At 33.3% G+C, this 22,782-nt stretch overlaps 1 protein-coding gene and 1 non-coding gene across 2 annotated transcripts; both read right to left on the bottom strand.

Annotated features, from left to right (window-relative positions):
• Positions 1 to 4,819: 4,819 nt before the first annotated feature.
• TRNAQ-CUG (transfer RNA glutamine (anticodon CUG)) lies at positions 4,820 to 4,891 on the bottom strand. Its single transcript has one exon. It is a non-coding gene; the product is annotated as a tRNA-Gln (tRNA).
• Positions 4,892 to 7,122: 2,231 nt separating this feature from the next.
• On the bottom strand, positions 7,123 to 7,953 carry LOC146539664 (uncharacterized). Its single transcript, XM_085185194.1, has one exon. It carries the CDS (start codon positions 7,951 to 7,953, stop codon positions 7,123 to 7,125), a length of 831 nt encoding a protein of 276 aa, XP_085041320.1.
• Between the last annotated feature and the right edge of the window lie 14,829 nt (positions 7,954 to 22,782).

Genomic DNA, 22,782 nt, shown 5'->3' with positions numbered 1-22,782 from the left:
AGTCTTTTCAAGAAGCATAAGAGTAACAGAAGAACAAAAAACTTTGAGTTATCATTACAAGTAGATAAATCACTGAAAGCGAAACAGTTCTCACAGTATATTATTATGCATATGAATACTTTACTTTTGTGCTATAATTTTATTAAGGGAACTTCCTCTGGCTGCTATTGTTCCAAAACAAAAACAGCCTCTGCCACTTAGCGACTTAGATCCTTCCTGCGCGTGAATACTTATATACATTTTGTTTTGGAATTATTTGGAATTAAGAAACTCAACACAAATTTAGGTGCGCGATGTTATTGTTATGTTAATTTAATTTCCGTTACAAACCTCGGAAGTACAAAGATGTTTATAATAAAACAATAGGCCGTCCACCAACCGCATGGTGGTGCATGGAGGACAAGCGCGACGATAGGAGGTTCGATTTTAATTCAGGGGAAAAATTATACTTTCATTTTTTTGCTCTGAATACGCTATATGAATGGGGCAAAGGGCACCATAGAGTTCTTCTTCAGAATTAAATATTTAATATTTCGATTTTCTTTCATTAGACGGTAAATGGGGAACGGAGTGTCTTAGCACTATGTTCTCTAACCTGCTGTGTACAGAATACAGCGTGAACCTATAAAAATGTTCTGACAAACCATCTGTTAGCCAAAGAAAAAAAACATTAGTTCTAAACTAATTTGAATCTTTTATACACAATTTTCAAAGGCATCAAAAGGAAAGGGGCATCAAAGTCGACGATTAATTTTTTCTAAAGGTAATCAATGTCACATTTTAGTGTCTAACGCTTGAGCTATGCCACTGGAGGCCATCGATAGATCTTGTACGAAATATAAACAGTATTTACTTTCAATTCACAACAGAAAATTGCTTACGATTCTACTAATAAAATTGTATTTCAAAGGCGTTTGATTAAGTTCTAAAACCCACTTTAATAATTGGACGGTAGGAAAATAGGCAATCAATTAGTCGTTGATTGCTCTACAACTAGAAAAAATACGGAAAAGTGAAGAAAAGTTTATAGAGTAACCTGAAGTTCGATGAATTTAAGCCTTTTTTACGAATCAAGGGGAAGTTGTTGTTGATTTCGTAGTTCAGTTGTGACAGGTCTATAATAATTGAAATAGATTTTGGGTTAGAATTCCGTTAGAAATATTTATTCTCAAATTTATTGAATATTACAATTATGGATTCAAATCTCAGAAAATACCTATACTTGAAATCAAAAACGTAAACGATCATTTTGGCTATTCCATATCTTTATTATTAGAAAAGAAAGAGAGAAGAGAAAGTAAACCTATCTAATATCACAACAGGCATTAATATCTTTCTTAACAGCTCTTAAGTTACATGTACACCGGCGTAGTCTCTAAAGTAATTGAAGAGACTCAATTTGCAGGAGCAGCTGAATAAAGAGATAATTAATTCATTTATTTCTACGGTTCTATTCGGATTAAGTAAGGCTTAAAATTAGTTTATATAGAAAACTTTAAATATGAATTTAGATTACAAACGCGATGGTTGTAGGTTCAATTTCCAGTAATAGGAATGTATTGTATAGTAGGAATATAACAGAAGTTTCAATATTTAGATATATGTCGGGACTACAAGTTGTGAACTTTCAAAAATGTTCTATGGCAAAGTAAATCTTAAAAAATATATAATCGCCTCATATCTAAATTACGGAATATATTATACCTCGGTACCTTCGGTATCTCAATTACCTAATTTCCTTTACAAAATTTAAACGACCTCTAACACTTCGAATTAGCATAGTGTCGTGACATTTTTATTATTGTATTAGATTAGATCGTTCATTTGAAACCTCACTATAGGCTTTTGAGAACATTTTCCTCAAAGCCTATAGCGAGTTTTCAAATGAACGGTCGGCAAATAGGCAATCAATTAGACGGCGATAGCTCTACGTACACTTACCAAAGAAATTGGAACTGTCGAAACGAAATGCAAAGATGTTCTTGACACTTTGGAAATAAGATTATTATAGAAAATAATAGAAAATAATATTGCAACGGACTGATTGATTTTTGTAGCTATCGGCATATAGAAAGTGGATATAGAACCTACAACCTACAATCATATATTACTTTTTTTTATCCTTTATTAGTTTTCTTTTAACAATGAAAATGTAAAAATAACTATTTATAATATTAAAATTTCCTCTCAATTTTTTTTACAAAATTTAAAAAATTGAGGCCGCTGTGACGCAGCAGCACAAGCGTCAGACTGTAAACGCCACAATTCTATGTGCAATTCCTACTCACGGAATTAATTGTTCAATATTTGTATTTCCTCACTATGTAACTAGCCAAAGCTTGGCGATGAGTTGGCGTCACATACGAAGCCTTGAAAATTCAGTAGAAAGTACGCACCGGAAATGTCTTAGTGCGGACGGCGTGCCTTAACACAAAGTTCCCAGGTTCCTTACCCAGACTACCCTGCAATGTGTGATGTCCGAATTGCTAAAAAAACACAAGGTTCCTAGGTTCCTTGTCCAGACTACGCTGCAATGTGTAAAAAAATCTAATAAAAACCTAGAACATGCCTACTAAATAACCATTTGCATACTTAAGCACAATGGTTTTAAAATGAAAATGAAAAAAAAATCACAAATGCGCCTCGAGCTATCTTTTTATGAGTGCTTAATTTACAGCTTAAACTTCCTTTGAAAAACGCAGGGAATGTGCTCAGCGAGGATTTATTGGTGCGATACGTCATTTCGAATGGTTGGAACTTTACTGCGAATGCGTACTACTCTACTGACTTCATTATTAAACTTGCATGGGAAAAATGTATTTAAAAGGTTTTGTATTGTCAGCTATACGCTGAATCCAGCTTGTAGCAGAATAGGCAGAGGGGGGAAGAAACGTAGTCCACTTTCCCCTGATTTTTTGAGGGGACCTGGAGAGGGAACCTGGAAATCCAGTGTTAAGGCACTCCGTTACCATTACAACATTTCCCTTCCCCACTTTTCAAACTCAATTCAACGATCAATGAAACGCGCTTCGTCTCGATGACAGAGCCAGAAAATCTATTAAACGTAATTCGTAATATTAAACGTAATTCGTCTCATAGCTATTACCGTAATTGATTATATTTATTAATTTTTTTTCAATTACTTTTTAATATTTTTAATCTGTTTTACATTTTATACTTATTATCTATTATTTAATTTTTTTTTTGTTTTAACTTACGTACGTGAATTTTTGTGTTCATTTCTGAAATATATACAAACGTTTGTTAGCGCGTGGAGTGGACCGTAGCCACTGGCAGCTTCCTTAAAGAGATACTCGTCGGGTTGCTGTAAACATCATTTACTGTATGCGACACGATATGCTTAGAAATTCACTTAAAAATCTTAAAAACCTCAATGCTGTCGCGTATTTATATATTTATACGTGAAACAAAAACTTTGGACCCCTTTTCTATGAAGATTGCGCGGACGAAGGAGCATGAAAGTTGGCACACTTATAGTTTACTAGCGGACTCGGGCGGCTTCGCTCGCTTGAACTATACGAATATTTTTTAAATATATTTATGAAATTATTTTCAGCATAGAGGCTGAATTCTAATAAACCTTGAAACACGTTTTCAAATTTAATAAAAAGCGGTGTCGCTCCTCTTTTTAGAGTAGATTGAAAATGATATGAGGTGTAGTGCTTAAAACACGATTTTATATAATTTTCTCTTCATTCTTCTCTTCTTTTTATATATTTTTTTAATTTTTATCGTCTCTTGTAATTGTTCCTTGCTCCTTTAACAGTTAAGAGAAGTCTAGTGGCTGTGTACTAACTTAGTAGTTGAGTGTAAAGAAAATAAGACGAACCTAAGGAAATACGTAAGTGGATCCTTTTAGGATTGTGGTTTTTTCCTATCCTGGCTTTTAGTTGGACTATTAATTATTGTAAGTGCAGACACGTTTTGTTAACAAAATAAATAACAATAACATATTATATTAAAAGAAGTAAATAACTCGTTGGTTCAAAATACATATTTTTTTGGAAAAAATATATAAACTAAAAGTAATGACAGATTTTTTTTTTAGTATGCATATAGGCAAATTTAGATTTCGTAAAGAACTAAAATAGAAAACTAACGTCACGACTTGGTCTATCCGTCCGATTTCGGATTATTGTTGATTTTTGGGACACCCTGTATATATACACACATACTACTTACATGTCCCTTATAACATCCCCTTTTTTCGTCGGGGATTAAAAAGAAAAAAGTATATAATATATTTTTGCTGACGCTACAAGCCTTAGAGTGTTTACATGGTAACAAATTGAATTGCCAGATGATAGCCGGCTTACCTTGACGGTGTCTAAAATGAAGTCGAAAGAAGCGAATTGTTTGCGTTCTCTCACTAATATAAATTATGTAGGGCTCGCCAGTTTCTCGCAAAATATTTAAAACCTCTACAATTTTTCTTATGAGACCAAGTGTAAACAAATTTTCAATTTATTCTTTTATATTACAAAAATTGGAACGTTAAATTCTTGAACTAGCGACTCGCTCGCGGCTTCGCCCGCTTGATCTGCATAATTATTTGTCCACTAATCTGAATTGTGTGGAAATGCTGTGTGTGGGAGGCGTAAAGCTAAAAAAACACAACATAGTGATTATTTGCTTTAAATGTGATAAATATTTCTCGGTAATTTTCAAAGTACTTTCGTCTGAAAGTTTGTTTATTTTGAATTTAATTAGTTTGATTGTATAGTATGAAATATTAAACATTTAAAATTGAATAAATATAATATAATTGATTTATATTTAAAAACAAAAACAAGGCACTAGGTCCCACCGAGACTCGAACTCGGATCGCTGGATTCAGAGTCCAGAGTGCTAACCATTACACCATGGAACCGGTGCCCGGTGCCAGCTACCATCTAAAGTAGAAGCCTTGTCGTATTCTTTCAATTTTATATAAAAAAGTAATTTTTTATTAACTTTTTTAGTATCACTAAATAATATGTACATAGGACATGTCCTAAAAACATACATTTCTCATCTTTACGCGGTATCCCCTATGTAACAGCATATGTATAGAGACTCTTCGCTCCCCACTTCCCGCTGAATTCTGAAGGCATTGTATGACCAATGGCGAAACTCAACGCCGCGCTAGCCCCGACACCAGAGCGAACAAATTCAAATATTAAATAATACATTTCCCCGAGTGTAGATTGAACCCACATCCTCACGTGTTTATTTATGCACCTGCACCACACCTGGCTTCACAATAAAAGAAAAATACTCATATATCGACCTCAAAAACCATTTTCTAAAACACCTCGCTTCAACAGTAGCAGTACTCGTAGTGTTGCGAAATGAACCTCACTTACTTGAGTGTCGTTCATTTAGCTCGCAATCGTTTTATCGTGTTTCCCGAAGCGAGAACAATACGGCTACGGCTCGTAATCTACTCATTTTTGTATTCATTTTGCTCCTTAATTAAAATCTTTGAACTCTTTGAACTAAAAATTTACTTTCACAAAATTAAATAACCTTTATTTAATTATTTTTTTATTTTTGTTTTTGATTTTAGAAAATAATTGTTAGTCACTGTGGTATAGATGAAAGTCATTGTCAAGTTAAATTGGTTTTTCTTTTATTATTTTGATATGTAATGAATTTGTCTTACGAGAGTGAGAAAGAGAAAATAAACGAATTAATTCCTCGATTCCTATTATTTCAATACTTAAAAAGGTTGAAAAAATATCTTATTTTAAATAAATTATACCTTGGCAATAAATTTCAATCTGTATCCCGTATATAGTAGGGGAGGCAGAGGGAACCTAGCGTGAACGCACTCCGTTTCTATATAACGTCCAATTTTCTACATTGTGAATGCCAGAACTTAACGTCTAGGTTTGTCTTCTGACTCTATAGTAAAAATTCTGATAAGTAAGTTCATTCTCCCAAATTGCAATTAAATATATGTATTTCTAAATAATAAAAAACGCGTTAAAATTGTAATACTATACATCAAGTAAAATTTATTTATATTAACATTATACGTCTCTACAAAGACATTTCAGATAATTTAGTACAAAAGTGTTCTTTCAAGGGTCTCACGAAACTGATCCCGGCTCTACAAATATTTGGTCGTTAGTCTTTGAAATGTTTCAATTAATAGTTTTTGGGCTGAATAAATTTTGCCAAAAGTAAAATAGAGGACGTAGGGGCGCAGCGGCAACGGTCTGACTGTAAGTGCGACGGTTGTTGATTTGATTCTCATTCCGGAATATTCACTTCTTTTATTACTTCTTTCTAGTGTCAAACCAAAGCTTTTCATTAAGTTACGCTACTCTGTACGTAATGTCTAAAAAATTTGGGTGTTGTGTGGAGGACGGAGTGTCTTTACTCTTATCTTATTAATTTCTAGTTTAGAATAGTTGATATCATATTGCTATTCTATAATATTACAGGCATATTTGTAATATTTTTAGTCTATTTTACGAAGAGTTATTGATATTTAAAATATATGTATAAAAATAAAAAAAAATAAAAAAGCCTTTTATTCCTCGCATCTTTAGTTAGTAGTTACATTTCATAAAATAAAAAATACAAGTTTTAAGTTTAGTGTTAGTATTATAGTTAGTAAATATATTGTTAGTTTTTATTATTTTCTTTTTTATACATTTATTATACATAACCGTTTCTTTATTTATCTATTTATTACTATTTTTCCATTATCGTTGTTATTATTATTTACTTAACTTTATTAATTTACTTATTGATTTTTTGTTTATTTATGTGTATATTTTATTTTTGTATGTATATATGATTTAATTCGATGTAAATGTATGTAATGTGCAAGAACCCCTGTGCAGGTGAAGGCCTCCTCCAAAGATGTCCAGTTTTCCGTTGACTGAGCTTTTTGTGTCCAGTTCGTTATTATTTATACTTATTATTGGGATTTACTTTGTTATGTTTTATTTTTAATAACTTTGGAGGGTTTTGGTCTCGATCTTCCACGGTGACCGGCCGGATTGGAAGAATTAATTTGTTAATTGTTATTTTTTGTGTTTTTTTTTCTGTTTTTTCTATGTGGGAGGGGAGTGTTAATGCAAGTGTTACAAGACATTGTTAGTATTTTCAAGCTTCTTTGAGGAATAGTTTGAGTTTTTTCCACCGAGGAAGTTCAATAGACCCTGCTTTACTGCCCCCTGGCTGTAAAGCAGGGTCGATCTGGCTGTAAAGAAGGCTGGACGATCTATTTAAGTTACTTCTAGTCTTGTTCTTTTTATTTACCTGTGTATTTGGTTCATTATTGTGGCCACTTTCTGGTGAACTGGAGAGCATTCTCTTGGTTTTGGTTTGGGAATTAGGGTTTTTGTTAAGAATCTTTAATTTATCATAGACAATGATCACTGAGTTTCCTTTTTCTTTTTCAATCTTCACTTGCTCTTGTAATTCTTTCCGTTTCTTTAAGATATGCTCTGGGTAATCTTCTTTTATATAGTATGTAGTATTTTTAAGTTCTTTTTTCTGTTTTAGTATATTTATTTTAATCCCCAGTGTTAACAGTGCTATTTTTATTGGTCTAGGTCTATCTCCTTTTTTGCCTATCCTTCTAGCTTCCTGTATGTCCCTCTGATCAACTTTTATGTTTAAGTACTTATTAATAAAACTAGTTAAGGTGTTTTCCAAGTTTGAGTATGATGATTCAGTTTCTTCCAGACCGAATAAAATTATATTTCTCTGTCTAGATTGTTTTTCCAAGAAATATAACCTCTTTTCTCGACTATCCAGCTTAACTTTGAGGTTTTCGTACTTTTCTTCCCAGCATTTAAATTTCTCGTCTAGTATACTATCAATATTTTGTGTAATTTGCTCTGTTACTTTTTCTCCGTTTTTTAAAATCATTGTTTTCTGTTCGTCTAGTTCATTCTGAATTTTCCGTAAAGCACTTAAGACTTCTTCCATGTTTATTTTTTATTCTTCTTTTCTTCTTCTTAATTTGAGAATTGAGAGTAATAAAATATCATATAATGTATTAATGTGTTGTCTTCTGTCTAATAGCGACCTCTTGTGGCTCGATTTCAAACTGGTAATCCAATAAACTTTATCATTGAGTCGAAACTTGTTTCTTGTTACTTCCAAGAGATGGCGTTAGTTACGTAAATGACTTGCTTATTTTGCAAGTTTTTAACAAAGTTTCTTAATATATTTATGTTTTTCCTTTTTTCACCCACAAAATCTATAATTAGTTTGCACTAGTCACAGTTTCACGAGTTTGGTCACTTTAGATGTCGTATTTTTTTAAAATGCCATAAAAGAAATCACACTAACGGTCTGTTTTTTGTTTTCACTATAAAACGTCTTGCACTGATTATTTGTCCGTATCCACAACGTATGTCGTGTATCTTGGTATCTTCCAACAGTTGTCTTCTTTTTACTGACTATGAACACTTATTTAATTTTTAAAACGTAAAATAATACAGAGAACGATGCTAACCGTGCATCCTAAATATATGTATAAAAACGTGAAATTCAACCATTATATTCATAAAAGGATAAAAAATAGATGATTTATCACGAGGTCCTATGTCGTAAAGTAAGATAATTCTCTTGGACCTTTTTCACAAGACATCTGTGAAAAAAGACTAGAGGTCTTTTCTGTTTTTATTTGTATCTACGTTTTATTAATTTTCTATTCAATTACGCTTCTTTTTTTCTTACTTAACTGACCATCTGTACTGAGAAGATCAAATATGGGAAATATTAAATACGTAACGTTACAAAGTAATAGATTCGCGTTATAGTTGTTGATATCATATGTTAAACCCGGTATTCAAAAAGAACCGCATATTGAGTGAGGTAAAGATGGCTCTTTATTCCATCAAATAGGAATCGAACTCATAACCTTTACGTATACAAAAAAGCGAAGTCACTGCGCTACAATGGTCTTAAATGGAAGTGTTATAATTATAATCGTAGCCCATTCTGCTATATTCCACATAGAAATTCAATATGAAAGGCATTAGTTGGACATTTATGAGGTGTAGATAATTTCGCCGATTAGTGCTCAAATTGCTGCAATGCTGATGCATTAAATCAGGAATGAAATTTAAGGGCAAAAATGTATATAAAAAATTACCCATTACCTTCTATTCTTATATGAAAATATTAGGGAAAACATGGTGTTGTGACTCTCCTCTCTCCATTTTCTTCCCATTTTAGAAGTTATAGCGTGTCAGGTGAAAGCTAAGCATTGATTTAAGCATTGATTTAGCTACATGTATTAATCAACTGGAAATTGAGCTCAAAAGACTTCTTATCTATGTAACGACGAAGATAAAGGTAAAGTAACTAAGGCATGTGTATCCTACTGTTAATATACTTTGCTTTTCACATTCCCATAAGGACACTTCCGTTCCCCACTTTACACTATTAAATATTTCATTTTCTACAACCAGTCGCGCTTACAGTTGCACGCTTGGGCCCCTGAATCACGACTGAACTCACTGCTGGAAAAACTACAACTACTAAGAAATTTAAACACTAATTTAAAAGTACTAAAAATAAATACTACAATTTTATCACAATTCTATAGGTAATTTCCTCCATTTTTACGGTTCTTTAATTCATAATATGTAGACTCTGTAAGTTGGATAGTTTTTACGAGCCTAATATTTTTTCATCACATAAACTTCCTACGATTGCCAATGCGTATTAGATCGTCTATTTCCTGTACAGATCGTTATTTTCCCTTCCATGTCCATTGCTGTAATAAAATTGTATGAGAGATCCATATAACTTGCGTTGATTATTTGTTTGAAGTAATGAAATCCTGTTTTTATGGATAAAGTGTTGCTTCTAATAAATAAGTAAAAACTGTATAGGCTATATGTATAAGGTGATACGTGAGAAAATTTTGAGACATTCTAAGTGAATTACTTGCTGAAGTAAATTGGAGATAATGTTATAATTGAAAATAACTATACATACGCATATATAAACTGATTTCACTACAGAGTATATTTATAGTATTGTGAAACGTGACCTTTGTGGGTTTAATTGTTCAAGAGAAATCACGGTGTTTAACACCACCGTTCAAAACGCAATGTCTCATATTAAAAAAAAATTGCTCTCTTTCTTTAGAAACTCATAAAACTGAAAAGACTATTATTTTTTTTATAACAATTTAGTCTATTTGTTTAACAGTTTGGTTAGTTCAAATATAAATTTTATTTATTTTTGTAGAATTTTTGTAATAATATACATTATATAAATACGTACCTACTTCAAAATAGTAAATTTCCTTAAATTTATATAAAAATTCGAATTCGTTCTGCAACATGCACGTACTCGGGACGGAAGATGATGCACGTGCGAGCGCAGTGGCCTACATACTCTATCAGACTTATTGCATCAAATGGGAACTAAATCGATATTCGAAAGTTAAAACTCTTTGTTAAAGCTGTTCTCATATTCTAATGTATGTGTGTTTTTTGAGCCTCGCTTTATCCAGCATATAGGAGGGTAGGCAGAGGGAACTTAGTGTTAAGACACTTCGTTCAATCGCTCAATTCAAATTCAAATTCAAAATATTCTTTATTCAAATAAACATATTATAAGCACTTTTGAATCGTCGAATGTACATGTCAACAAAAAGCTACCACCGGTTCGGAAGGCAGTTCTGCTGAGAAGAGCCGGCAAGAAACTCAACAGTTGCTCTTTTCAAAATCAATGGTACAATCTATTACATTAGTTGGCAGCTATCCTGCATTACATTCAATAGACATTAATTCCATACATTTCGAGACAATCGAGAAAAGATATCGCGTATAACTGTACAAGCGAGAGTCGTAGTGTGTGCTCTGGTTGAGACGGCGTTAAGCTCCGCCACTCAGTAGTCATAATTGCCAATTATGAAAATAACTTCACTTTTAACTTTTTCTTTGACAATATAAAAAAACATTTTTTAAGCAGTTACCATAAAATTTGAATTCACTACTATTGCGAACTATCAAATATACGAATATGTCCAACAGCACCATATAGAAATCATTAAATGAATGATAATTAATTTATTAACACCACATACACAAAAGCTTACAAAATTAATTAATAATTGCTATAATGAAAGCTGTTAATGCATAATATGGCATTGTTATAGCCTAAATGAAAAGATTAAATTGAGCCTTGTCCAATTAGTCTTAACAATGTGTGATAATAGCCCATTCTAGATGTGTGGACTAATGAATTCTTAGAATATCTCTTATATAAGATGCTGGTATCTTTTATCTTTTCTTAGTAATATGCTTGTCCTATTTATTTATTTAATTACACTTTATTGTGCACAATTCAATATTTATTTATAATTTTGAATATATTATTAAGTAAAGTTTAGTGTTACTTGAATATTACCATTTATAGTAATTATTTTACAGAGTTTTGGGCTTACAATATTAAATTACTGCCAAAAAGTTTTTAGTTGAATGTAATAAAATTTAAATTTCATTCTGTCAAGTAATAATGAAATCGTGATCAAATTATTGAGGTTAAAAAATAGAGTTATTGGATTAGTAAAAAAGAAAAGATTTATAAAATTTAATAGCAAAATTATTTAAATTTATCAAACATTTTTATTAAATTTTTTTACTTCAAGACATTACTATATCCCGCATATAGTAATGTGTGGTAATCATACCATCCACATCTTTTTATTTTTCTTTATATCTATAAATTCTTTATATATATAAATAGGCTATTATTATAAGCAGTTTTGAATCGTCGAATGAACATATGGACAATAAAAAAGTAAAAAAAAAATTTTAAGTTAAACGGTTTTATATTGCAGATAAATGTACTAAAAGCTAAAAAATAATTTCATAGAAATTATGATTACTAAAATTTAATCGTGGGGCACGTCCAATATCTACAATTGAAAGACATAGCGTGAGACTTCACCCACCTAGTGGTAAGTAGCAAGTGTCCCCACGATTTTATTTTAGTAATCATAATTTCTATGAAATTATTTTTTAGCTTTTAGTACATTTATCTGCAATATAAAACCGTTTAACTTAAAATTTTTTTTTTACTTTTTTATTTTTAAGTTTTTAGTTTTTATTTCTCATGTTATTCAATTCGTTGAAATGAGGCTCGATGTCTCATTATTGCAAGGTTAATGGAGAATGTTACGAACGACCCCCCCAGAGGTCCAATAGAGGGACAAGGCTATGTGCCTGAATCTTGAGGGGAAAACGCTAACGACATATCATTTTTATCCACCTAGTGCCATACAGTTCTCGGCGCGCTTTTACCTTTTACCTTGGGTGGTACCCCTAGCGACGTATCATTTTTAGGCACCCTATAGCCACACAGTCCTCGACAGGATACCAGATCTTGACTTAGGTGGGAGATTCATATTGTAATTGTGTATAGTATACTGTATTATACTTACCAAGCCCTTTATTTTGATACCCATATTGATGGGATTGAAAACTACATTATCCGCCATTTTGTAGCAGTGGCCATCTTTGATTTTGATTTTGTATAGTGCACTGAATTCTACTTGACAAGCCCTTTCATTTGATACCCATATTGATGGGATCGAAAAAACTAACTTGTCCGCCATCTTGTAGCGGCGGCCATCTTGGATTTTGATTTTGTATAGTCCACTGAATTCTACTTGACAAGCCCTTTCATTTGATATCCATATTGATGGGATTGAAAAAAACTAAGTTGTCTGCCATCTTGTAGCGGCGGCCATCTTGGATTCACAATAATATTGAATATGGATAATTGTATTGTCACCAGAATCAAAGGCGTATACCAAATTTCAGATCAATCGGTTAACGGGAAGAGGGTTAAATTTCAATTACTAAATTTGACCCAAACAAACAAACAAACGGGGTGAGCTAAATAAAACCGTTTAAAAAGCTACCACCGGTTCGGAAGGCAGTTCTGCTGAGAAGAGCCAGCAAGAAACTCAACAGTTGCTCTTTTCAAAATCAATGGTACAATCTATTACATTAGCTGGCAGCTATCCTGCATTACATTCAATAGACGTTAATTCCATACATTATCTATCGCGATAACAGTTATTACAGTATAAAATTTCCAATAACACAGCTAATCGAAAACGAAACTGAGTTATAGATATTGCAAGATATATTACAAAGTTGACCCTTTAAGTATTTTGTTACCGAAGTATTCTATAAGATTTTACGATCCTTTCACTGAGAGGACGATATTTTTAAATCATGTTCAAAGGGTAACTTACTTTTGTGTGTTTGCTTTGAAATTTTTCTTTTGGTTACAAATTGGACAAAGGCCTGGGTTTTCATTAAATGTTAAGCTCAGCTCAGCTCAGGGCTGTTTATAATAAGGTAATTTAGACTTTTTTCAGATATTTTATTATAAAATTTAATAAAATACTAACCATTTTAAAAAAGTCGAAAGGGATATTCAAAAGAATTCACGCTGTATCCCGCCGCACAAATCAAAGGAGGCAGAGGGAACCTGGGAACCAAGTGTTAAGTATTCTGTTTTTATTAATACACTTTAGTTCTCCAATTATCGCGAAACTCGAAGTGAAAATAATTCATTTTGCATGTAGCAGGCCAGTCAGAGGGGACTTAATGTCAAGTATGAAAATATGAAAAGCATATATAGCAAGCAAGCTATATTACAAAATTCTCTTCCCCTCATTCCCTTCTATTTGCGCTACTTTGCCTGTTAAGTGGCGTAACTCAACGCCGCGCTTGTTATTGTTGCCAGGTAGTATAGGAGCAGCAATGCAAGGCAGCTTTCCAAATTCCTCCAAACAGATCGAACCCACGACCGTCCCGCTTAATAATTAATAATTAAGGTAATAATTACAACGTAATAAAATAAAATGCAAATTAAATAACTATATACGCTAGGAGAACGATAACGTAATTTCCATATCAAAGAAATGTTTTTAAAGTTCACAGAATGAACTCTTAACGGCGGTATAGTCGAATATAATAGGTCCTTTGCTTAGATTTAGGGTTGCTTTGTTAATATGCGTAAATGTTCGTGTTGACTTTAAAAGGAAAAGTTAGGCGAAATATACTTTTTTTTTTCAATGAAAATATGAATAATGCATTGAGGCCGTATTATAACCTCGAGCCCTATAGATGTAACTGGGTGATGAGTAATGGAACTTTTTGTATTTCTCTTTCTAGTATATTGAAATGCAGCGTTCAGTTACGCAACTACCCAGTATAGTCAATTCGAGTGGAAAAGAAAGAACGGAGTATGTTAACACTAGGTCCTCTCTGCCTACCCTGTGTATGAGTAGGATAAAGGTGAAGTCAAAAACAGATCTTCAATACAACACCATTATACTTTAGAAGTGTCTATATGTCTCAATCTCGATTTAGAGGAGTGTTTATTTTTAGCTTCGTTTATTTAAAGTGTTAAATGGCCGTCGTGGTGCAGTGGTAATGCTATGGTTGTGGGTTCCATTTCCACTCGAGGAAGTGAAATATTTATTTACGTTTATATTTCCATTTCTTCGCTCTGGTGTCGAAGCAAAGCGCCTCAAGAAGACACCGCCGCAAAATGCCTCTAGAATTCGGCAGGAAGTGGGGACCGGAATATCTTAAAACTAGGTTCCCTCTGCCTACCCTGCTATGTGCGGGATATAGCGTGAAGTTGATTTTTTTTGTTTATTTAAAATACGGCATTAAATTTCGCTAATAAACACTGTGTTTTTAAAATCAACATAAAGTGGAGAACGGAGAATTGAGGTTTATTGTATTATAATATTGTCTTCCCACAATCCAGAATAATCCCAAAACAGGCTAAGCTTACATTGCAGCATCGCGGCATAGTGGGTGGCTTATACGATAGGTACCCAGCACGAACATTCAAGTAACCTATAGAATATAGACAAAATCAGGCAAGCTACAAATGTAAAACACTACCAAAGAGATATCAAATGTTTACAACGTGTCTACATACAAATGAGAATGGTAAGTTTATGGCCGTGGATTCCCATAAATTACAAAGACTTGTCACATTGTGGCCTTAGCGGGCGTGGATGCGGTACTTCGACGCTGTGCTCACCTCATTCCATTTCGTAAATCCAGATATATACTGCAACATATTGGTAAGGTGTCGGAATGTAAAAATAAAATAGGTTCTTCGTGTTACGTTGTAATGTAAAGGTAATGCTGCTTTTATTTATTGGTCTACATCGATGGTTTGGGGTGCTCCTATTTTAGTCTATGTTTTTAAATTTAACGTTGCATTATTGCTTCTTCAATCTTTTTTTCGCAAAGGTTTCACAGAAAAAACTTAGTATCACGCCTTGGTATCTTAGTGGTATGCCGGCTTAGAATAGTACCCTGGTACTGGTGGTGTCGTAAGAGGCGACTAAAGTACGAGTGAGAGAGTCACGTCGCCAGCAATGGCAACACGCATGGACAGACTCGACCGGATCATCGCCACCCCCGGCATTTAAAACAGGCGTTAAGTAAATTAGGTAATGCTGGACTCCGATGCCCAAACCCTTAAAGGCCGGTAGAATCGTCGAACATACAACCATCGCGTTTACATTCCACTGAGCCACAATGGCCTTATATCAAATAGTACGTCATCCACAAACCTGGCATATCAGCGCGCCCAAACATCGCCGAGTGCGGGGTTTAAGTACGATATTGTGCTACTCCAATAGAGCCAGGTATTCACGTGAGGCACGACAAGCACGCCGCTTGGTGAAAACATAATGCATTATATTGCAATTAGGAAGGTTAATTTAATTATTCTAGAAGGTCGTCGATTCAAATCTATTTTGGAGTATCTTCTATAATTTTAACATGTGCTTATTTATATAACTAGTATATATTTTTAACATGTTAAAGGTGTATAATAAGCGTTATGTCTTAAAAGTTATGGGTTCAATTGTAACTCGGAGGAATAACTTACTATGGTCCTCTCTCTAGTAAGAGCATGAGAAAGCATGATAGGTTGACATTCAACATTCAGTGTCTCGAAATATCTGTTCACAATTCTGAGAGATGATCGATCTTGAGAGTGATCCTGAGATGCCGTTTTAATAATTTATAGGTAAATGAAAACAGCACAGAGTTTAAAGCGGATATAAATATAGGAATAAGTGTCTACACTAGTACATGCGACAGCAGAATACGACGTGAAGCTAAAAAATTCTAATAATCGAATTCTTCACAATTTTTAAAGTTACATAAAAAAGATAAGTATTATAGTTTTAGGAAAATTATATATAGTTACGTATGTAATTTTATGTGGATCGCGCCTCTTGGGAACTGTCGGTGTTCAGAGAGTAAAATTTTTTAAACGTTTCTAAAAAAGTAAGTAGTGTAAAGCTTTTACATTCCATTATGATTCCGTGTGTTTCCATAACGCGTGCATGTGAAAGGAATGTGCTAAAGTAAACTTCACTCATATGCTTTTGTATACACACGGTGGCCTTTGTCATAGAATTTACTATATTATTACAAAATTACAAGCCTATTGTATTACAACTGTACTTCGCTCTGTTGTCGAGGCAAAGCGCGGCGTTGAATTCTGCCACTCAACACGCAATGCCTCCAGAATTAGGCAGAGCGTGGGAAACGAAATGTCTTAACACTAGGTTCCCTCTGCCTACCCTGCTGCGTGCTAGTGCGAGATACAGCGTGTAGCTAATTATTTGTTTAAAAATAATGAAAGTAACAAAAGGGAATCTAGTATGTGGCATTTCACCCTTTGTTATCTATTCAGCTAACATAGAGTAAACATTGCAAAAAAACCTTAGTCGTTATAGTAAAATATATTTGATTGCAACTACACAACGCGCGTTCTGGGAGCAATTTGGAAGTATATTACTACAGTTCTTGTACTTCAAGTTGCGATAGCGAAACGTAAAGACCTTTTCAGATAGTACAAATATAAAGTATATGCTTATTCATATTTTTGTTTCTTATATTATTGATTTTTTTAGTTTACGTTGTGTCTCACACATATGAAGGTAGGCAAAGGGAATCTGGGAACTTAGTTAGAAACCTCTTAAGACACTCATTCTCATTGAGACTGCTGAATACTGGAGGCATTACGTGTTGAGAAGCAGATCTCAACTTCGCACTTTGCCTCATTACGAAAGCGAAATGAAAATATTAAAATTCGAGGAGTGGGAATCGAGTTGACAACCTATGGCACTTACAGACGGACGCTGTGCCACTGCGCCACGATGGTCTTTAAATATTTTATTCCTAAAACCGTATTTAACATAAAGTAGATTAAATAATAATAATAAAGGATGACAGGGTGATTTTATGAAACTTAAAAGACAGTGTCACTATATTAATAGGACGTGAGTATGCAATAGGCTTAAAATATATCATAGGTTATTTGTACATACAATTAATACCTCCTGAATTGCCTTTCACATTTTGAGGTTCTCATCTAATGGTACGCGTGAGGTTTATGGGTTCGATCACTGTTCGGGGTCATGAATTATTTTACTCGCTTTGGTAACAAGTTAAAGGGCGGTGTCGAGCTTCGAGAAATAACATGTAAAATCACGAAAAATGAGGAAAGGAACCTCCCTATGCCTACCCTGATATATACTGTATACAGTGTGATACTAAAAAAGTTTCTTTAAATTCTATAAAAAAATTGCTAATATATTTTAGTAACATAATATTAATTTTACGTTGTCAATCTCCTGTAAAATTATATATTTCTTGATATGACACATTATTCCCGGAAAACGTCAGAAACTTTGCAACGAATCTATACTAATATAATAAAGCGGAAGAGTTTGTTTGTTTGTTTGTTTGTTTGTTTGTTTGAACGCTAAGATCTCTGGATCTACAGGTCCAATTTTCATTGTTTTTGTTTTGTATGAAAGCTGCATTCTTCAGAAGTGCTATAGGCTATATGACATTACATTACACATATATACTAATATATTTTAAAGTACTTTCCAATTTGACATGCAATTTATTCTGCCATGTTAATAACAACCGTCGCGTCGCTACGCAACCGTTACCGCGACATTTTGATATTCATCCTTATGAAAATAAATATAATAGTCACTATTAACATTTTATCTAGATTGAAATTATAGTTTACTGTATAACATTCTAATAAATAATTAAGGAGATGTCACTGATTCCAAATGACCTAGCCTACGGGCGGTTCAGTATATCCGACGCGAACGGGCAGATGACGTTGACGGTTTTATAAATTTTCATACATTTTCGAACTATTGTAAATGTTTATCTAATTATTTGCTGTTTATAATTAATTTAAGCTACACTTTGGTTCTCTTCTTATTTTATTTGATATTGCCCGCTAAAATTATCCTACTTAATAGAGAGAAATGTTTAGTTATTTCGTAGAGTCGATATTTATGTACGCACGCACGGAAAACTTTAGGTACTTTTTCTAATATTAAGAATATCTATCCTTTAGTTACTTTTAATCCTTTTGTTGGTTCATTTCAATAACTCAGATATTTTTTTCTAATAATGTGTATCTACTTATTATTCTTTTTGATTATTAAACTTATATTTTCTTACTAATTCCATTGAAAATTGAAAATAATTTAATGAATATATTTAATAAATATTCTTATAGTTGAAGCAGGCGTAGCCGCGTCCGGGTCCACTAGTATTATATAAGCTTGCACTACATTGTTCTTCAGTTTGTATTTTAACGAGTTACTGAGAAAAAATTGTAGTTATATATATTGTATTGTATTTAACTTCTTTTCTATTATTATCGGCCGTGAGAAGGCCGTAAGCGTTTAAGCGGCTGACACGGTGCTGGTGGTTCGATTCTCTCTCGGAAAAATTATTGTGTTTAAATTATGTATGTTCCAGAGAGACAAAACACCGCATTGAGAATCGCAACTTTACTTATAATGTCTCGAAAATTAAACGAAAAGTGGAGAAAGAAGTATCTTAACACTAGTTTTCCTCCATTCCATTTATTGCTTCCAATTACCCTGAGACCGGCAACGCACCTGTAGCTCCTCTGGTGATACACGAGGTCGTGGGTGGCGGTGATCACCTACCATCAGGTAACTCGTTTGCTTTGACTTTTTCATTAAAAAAAAATAAGTTTGGATTAGCATTTTTATATTTTTATAAAAAACCGAGAACTACAATTTATATATTTACCCTGCTTAGCGAGTAATACGAATCTATACTAATATAATAAAGCGGAAGAGTTTATTTGTTTGTTTGTTTGTTTGTTTGTTTGTTTGTTTGTTTGTTTGTTTGTTTGTTTGTTTGTTTGTTTGTTTGTTTGTTTGAACGCTAAGATCTCTGGATCTAATGGTCCGATTTACTATGTTTTTGTTTTGTATGAAAGCTGCATTCTTCAGAAGTGCTATAGGCTATATAACATTACATTACACATATGAAGTAATATATTTTAAAGTACTTTCTAATTTGACATGCAATTCTGCCATGTTAATAACACCGTCGCGTCGCTACGCAACCGTTACCGCGACATTTTGATATTCATCCTTATGACAATAAATATAATAGTCACTTTTAGCATTTCATCTAGATTGAAATTATAGTTTACTGTATAACATTCTAATAAATAATTAAGAAGATGTCACTGATTCGTAATGACCTAGCATTCGGGCGGCATAGTATGAGTATGACCGACGCGAAAATATTCTTATAGTTCAAGCAGGCGTAGCCGCGTCCGGGTCCACTAGTAATTTATAAATAAAAAATATATATTTATAAAAATATATATTCCGATCTATGTCAACATTCGTATTAAAAATACTTACAGAAACGTAGGTGCATGAAAATAATGACGTACATTATGAGGATCTCAGCGGCAGAAGTATGTCGAGATTGTAACTCGTGGCTTTAGCGTCGAACAAATAAGGATAATAATGTTATTTATATAAAATATGTCTGCATCTGCATGTCTGTCTATGGCATCGTAGGTCCCACTCGGATATATCAATTTAAATCTATTTTTTTTTTATGTTGATTCAATGATGGTTCGAGAAAATATGTTGAGCCGCTTGAAGACCGTCAGCTCTTTTTTAACAGTTGAAAGGAAGTAAATAAAAGAAGTTTTTTCTGAAGTTGAAATTGGGCATGTCAATACTTGACAGAATGTAGGGAAGCATTAAGAGAACATTTTTTCAACATATACTAAAGATTTTTAGAATAAAAAATAAAAAAAATAATTATATCTAATTACCTTCACGCTGTATCCCGCACACAGCAAGGTAGACAGAGAGTACCTAGTGTTAAGACATTCCGTTCCCCACTTTCCGCGGAGTTCTGGAGGCTTTGCGTGTTGAGTGGCGAAACTCAACACAGTTCTTTGACTCGACACCAGAGCGAAGAAATGAAAATACAATTTCATTTCCTCGAGTGAGCATCGAACCGACAACCGTCACGTTACAGTCACATTCATCAATATATTATTCATTAATATATATATGGCTTCAGAATAAAAATTTCTAAATAAAAATTGATAATTAACAGACCTCTTTGTTCTTAGTTAAATACTAGTGTCTTTACAACGGGGGTAAACTCCTAAAACAAAGTAGACCGCAGCGATGCACGCTTAGGTCTTGCAAACTATGCTAAGAATTTTAATGCAGTTTTAAAGTTCTTTCAAGTAAGGTTTATACCTGTATAATAATACATACCTGATATATTAGAGTAAAACAGACAATATCAAAAGTTTGTAATTTGATATTTTAGAGTAGTAGTACTAGTTACTACAATAATAAGTTATTTTATTTCTAACAAATCGGTAAATAAAATTTACGCCTCTCGGGCACCAACACGAATGGACAAATTACCTAAATTACGATTTAAACAGATTTTAACAGCTATTTTCGTTACAAAATGTCTTTATAAATAAACCTACTAAGTCATTTTACAAAATTATATTATATTATACTAAAAAGTTATTATATCTTGTATTTCATTTATATTTCTACTTGAATAACAACCCCAGTTCCCGGGACCTCGGTATCAGGTTAAGCAATTAACACAAAATTACTATTAAAGCAAATGAAAATTTTCGGTGAGAATTTAATTCCATCTCGACTTTCGCCCTCCGTTGAAACAATTTACATTGTTTTATTATTTTTAATAAAATATTTAAAAGTGTAGTGTAATTTACTTTCTGTTCTCCTGTCTCTTTCTGTCTCCAAAAGAAAATTACACATATTCAACGTCGTACTCTCTTGAAGATTGGCGTTGAGTTCCGCTACTTAACACCCAATACCTCGGAATTCGGAAGAAACTGGGAAACGGAAGTGTCTTAACTCTAGGTTCCCAGGTTCCCTCTGCCTACCCTGCTATATAACGGATACAGCATGAAGCTAAAATCCAGCATTTAAACCTAGTAAAAGATAATTTTATTTCTAAACACATACTTGCGTCATATAGACGCTTAACGAAACAACAATGGTCGTAATATGAAATTAATAAAAAATGCAATTATCTATGTAGAAATTATTATTCACAAGGAAGAAGCCTTCATTGTATTGAAGATTAATAGCTTACCGTTCTTTTATAATAAAATTCTATTTTAGCTCAGATAATTTTAGTGTTAGTATAATATTTATGGTGCAAAAGTGTCAACAGCTGATTATAGAGCTCTCATAATTTATTAATTTTTAAAATAGTTTTTACAAGTGTTTACTATATAAAAGTAATGAGTTAAGTTGTCGAACCTGCCAGCAGTGTGATTCCTTTAAAAAAATATCCATCATTCTATAAGAAGTATAATTGTGTGTTACAAGTGACCTTAAGTAACCTTGAAGCAACTGTGTATTACGTACTGTATATTCTTTAAGATATTCTCAAGCACTACTATGGAGTCTATTAAGCACTCGATTGATGAGCTGACACAGCACTTCAATTTTCAAATGGCTGAATTTCAAAAAAGTTTAAGCAATGCAAACAACACGGCAAGCCCAACAACTAACATTACAGCACAGTTCAATACTTTTAGATCTTTTGTGTTGAATGCTCTGGAGGGGCTTCAGCTTCAGGTGCAGATTCTTACTAAACAGTATGACAACATGGAAATGCGAAGTCGTAGAAAAATATTGTTATTACATGGTGTCACTGAACAAAGCAATGAGGACACTGCATCGCAAGTGATCCAGGTGCTGACAAAACAACTCAAAGTCTCAGATTTCTGTACAGATGACGTCAGTAGATGCCAGCGCCTGGGTAAAATCTCCCCAGGGAAGTCAAGGCCCATTTTAGTCAAGTTCAGAGACCAATCGCTTAGGAATCGAATATGGTACTCAAAATCAACACTTAAGAACACAGGTATCACTCTCTCTGAATTTCTAACCAAGGCCAGACATGAAACTTTTATGCTGGCAAGACAGCGGTTTGGTATCTCTAAATGCTGGACAAAAGACGGCTTTGTAATTGTTATTGGCCCGGACGGTAAGCGTCATACTATAGTTCACTGTGCGGAACTTGATTGTATATCCACCAATTTGGAACCTCGAATTCAAGGCACATGCGCTCCCACTACTGTCAAGTTAGCTGCTGCAACCAAGCCAACTGTTCGTCCAATGAGAAGAGTTGTAAAAAAGTAACCTGTTTGTTTACGCTTCTGTTTCACAGATTTAGTGAAGTTTTTACTATTAAGTTGTATGCTTTCTTTCTTTCTTTAGTCCACACTTATCTACTATTTGTTTGCTTCTTAATATTTAATAATGTTGTTTATAGTTAACTATATGTAAGTTTACCCACTACTTTCATTTTCTTTTTATTAAGCGATATAAACAAA

This window comes from Heliconius melpomene, chromosome 4 (genome assembly GCF_056956725.1).
Source record: "Heliconius melpomene rosina isolate 202511_hmr_F chromosome 4, ASM5695672v1, whole genome shotgun sequence".
Taxonomy (NCBI): Eukaryota; Metazoa; Arthropoda; class Insecta; order Lepidoptera; family Nymphalidae; genus Heliconius; species Heliconius melpomene.
The sequence above is the reverse complement of the archived record's forward strand: the minus strand, read 5'-3'. Positions and strand labels throughout refer to the sequence as shown.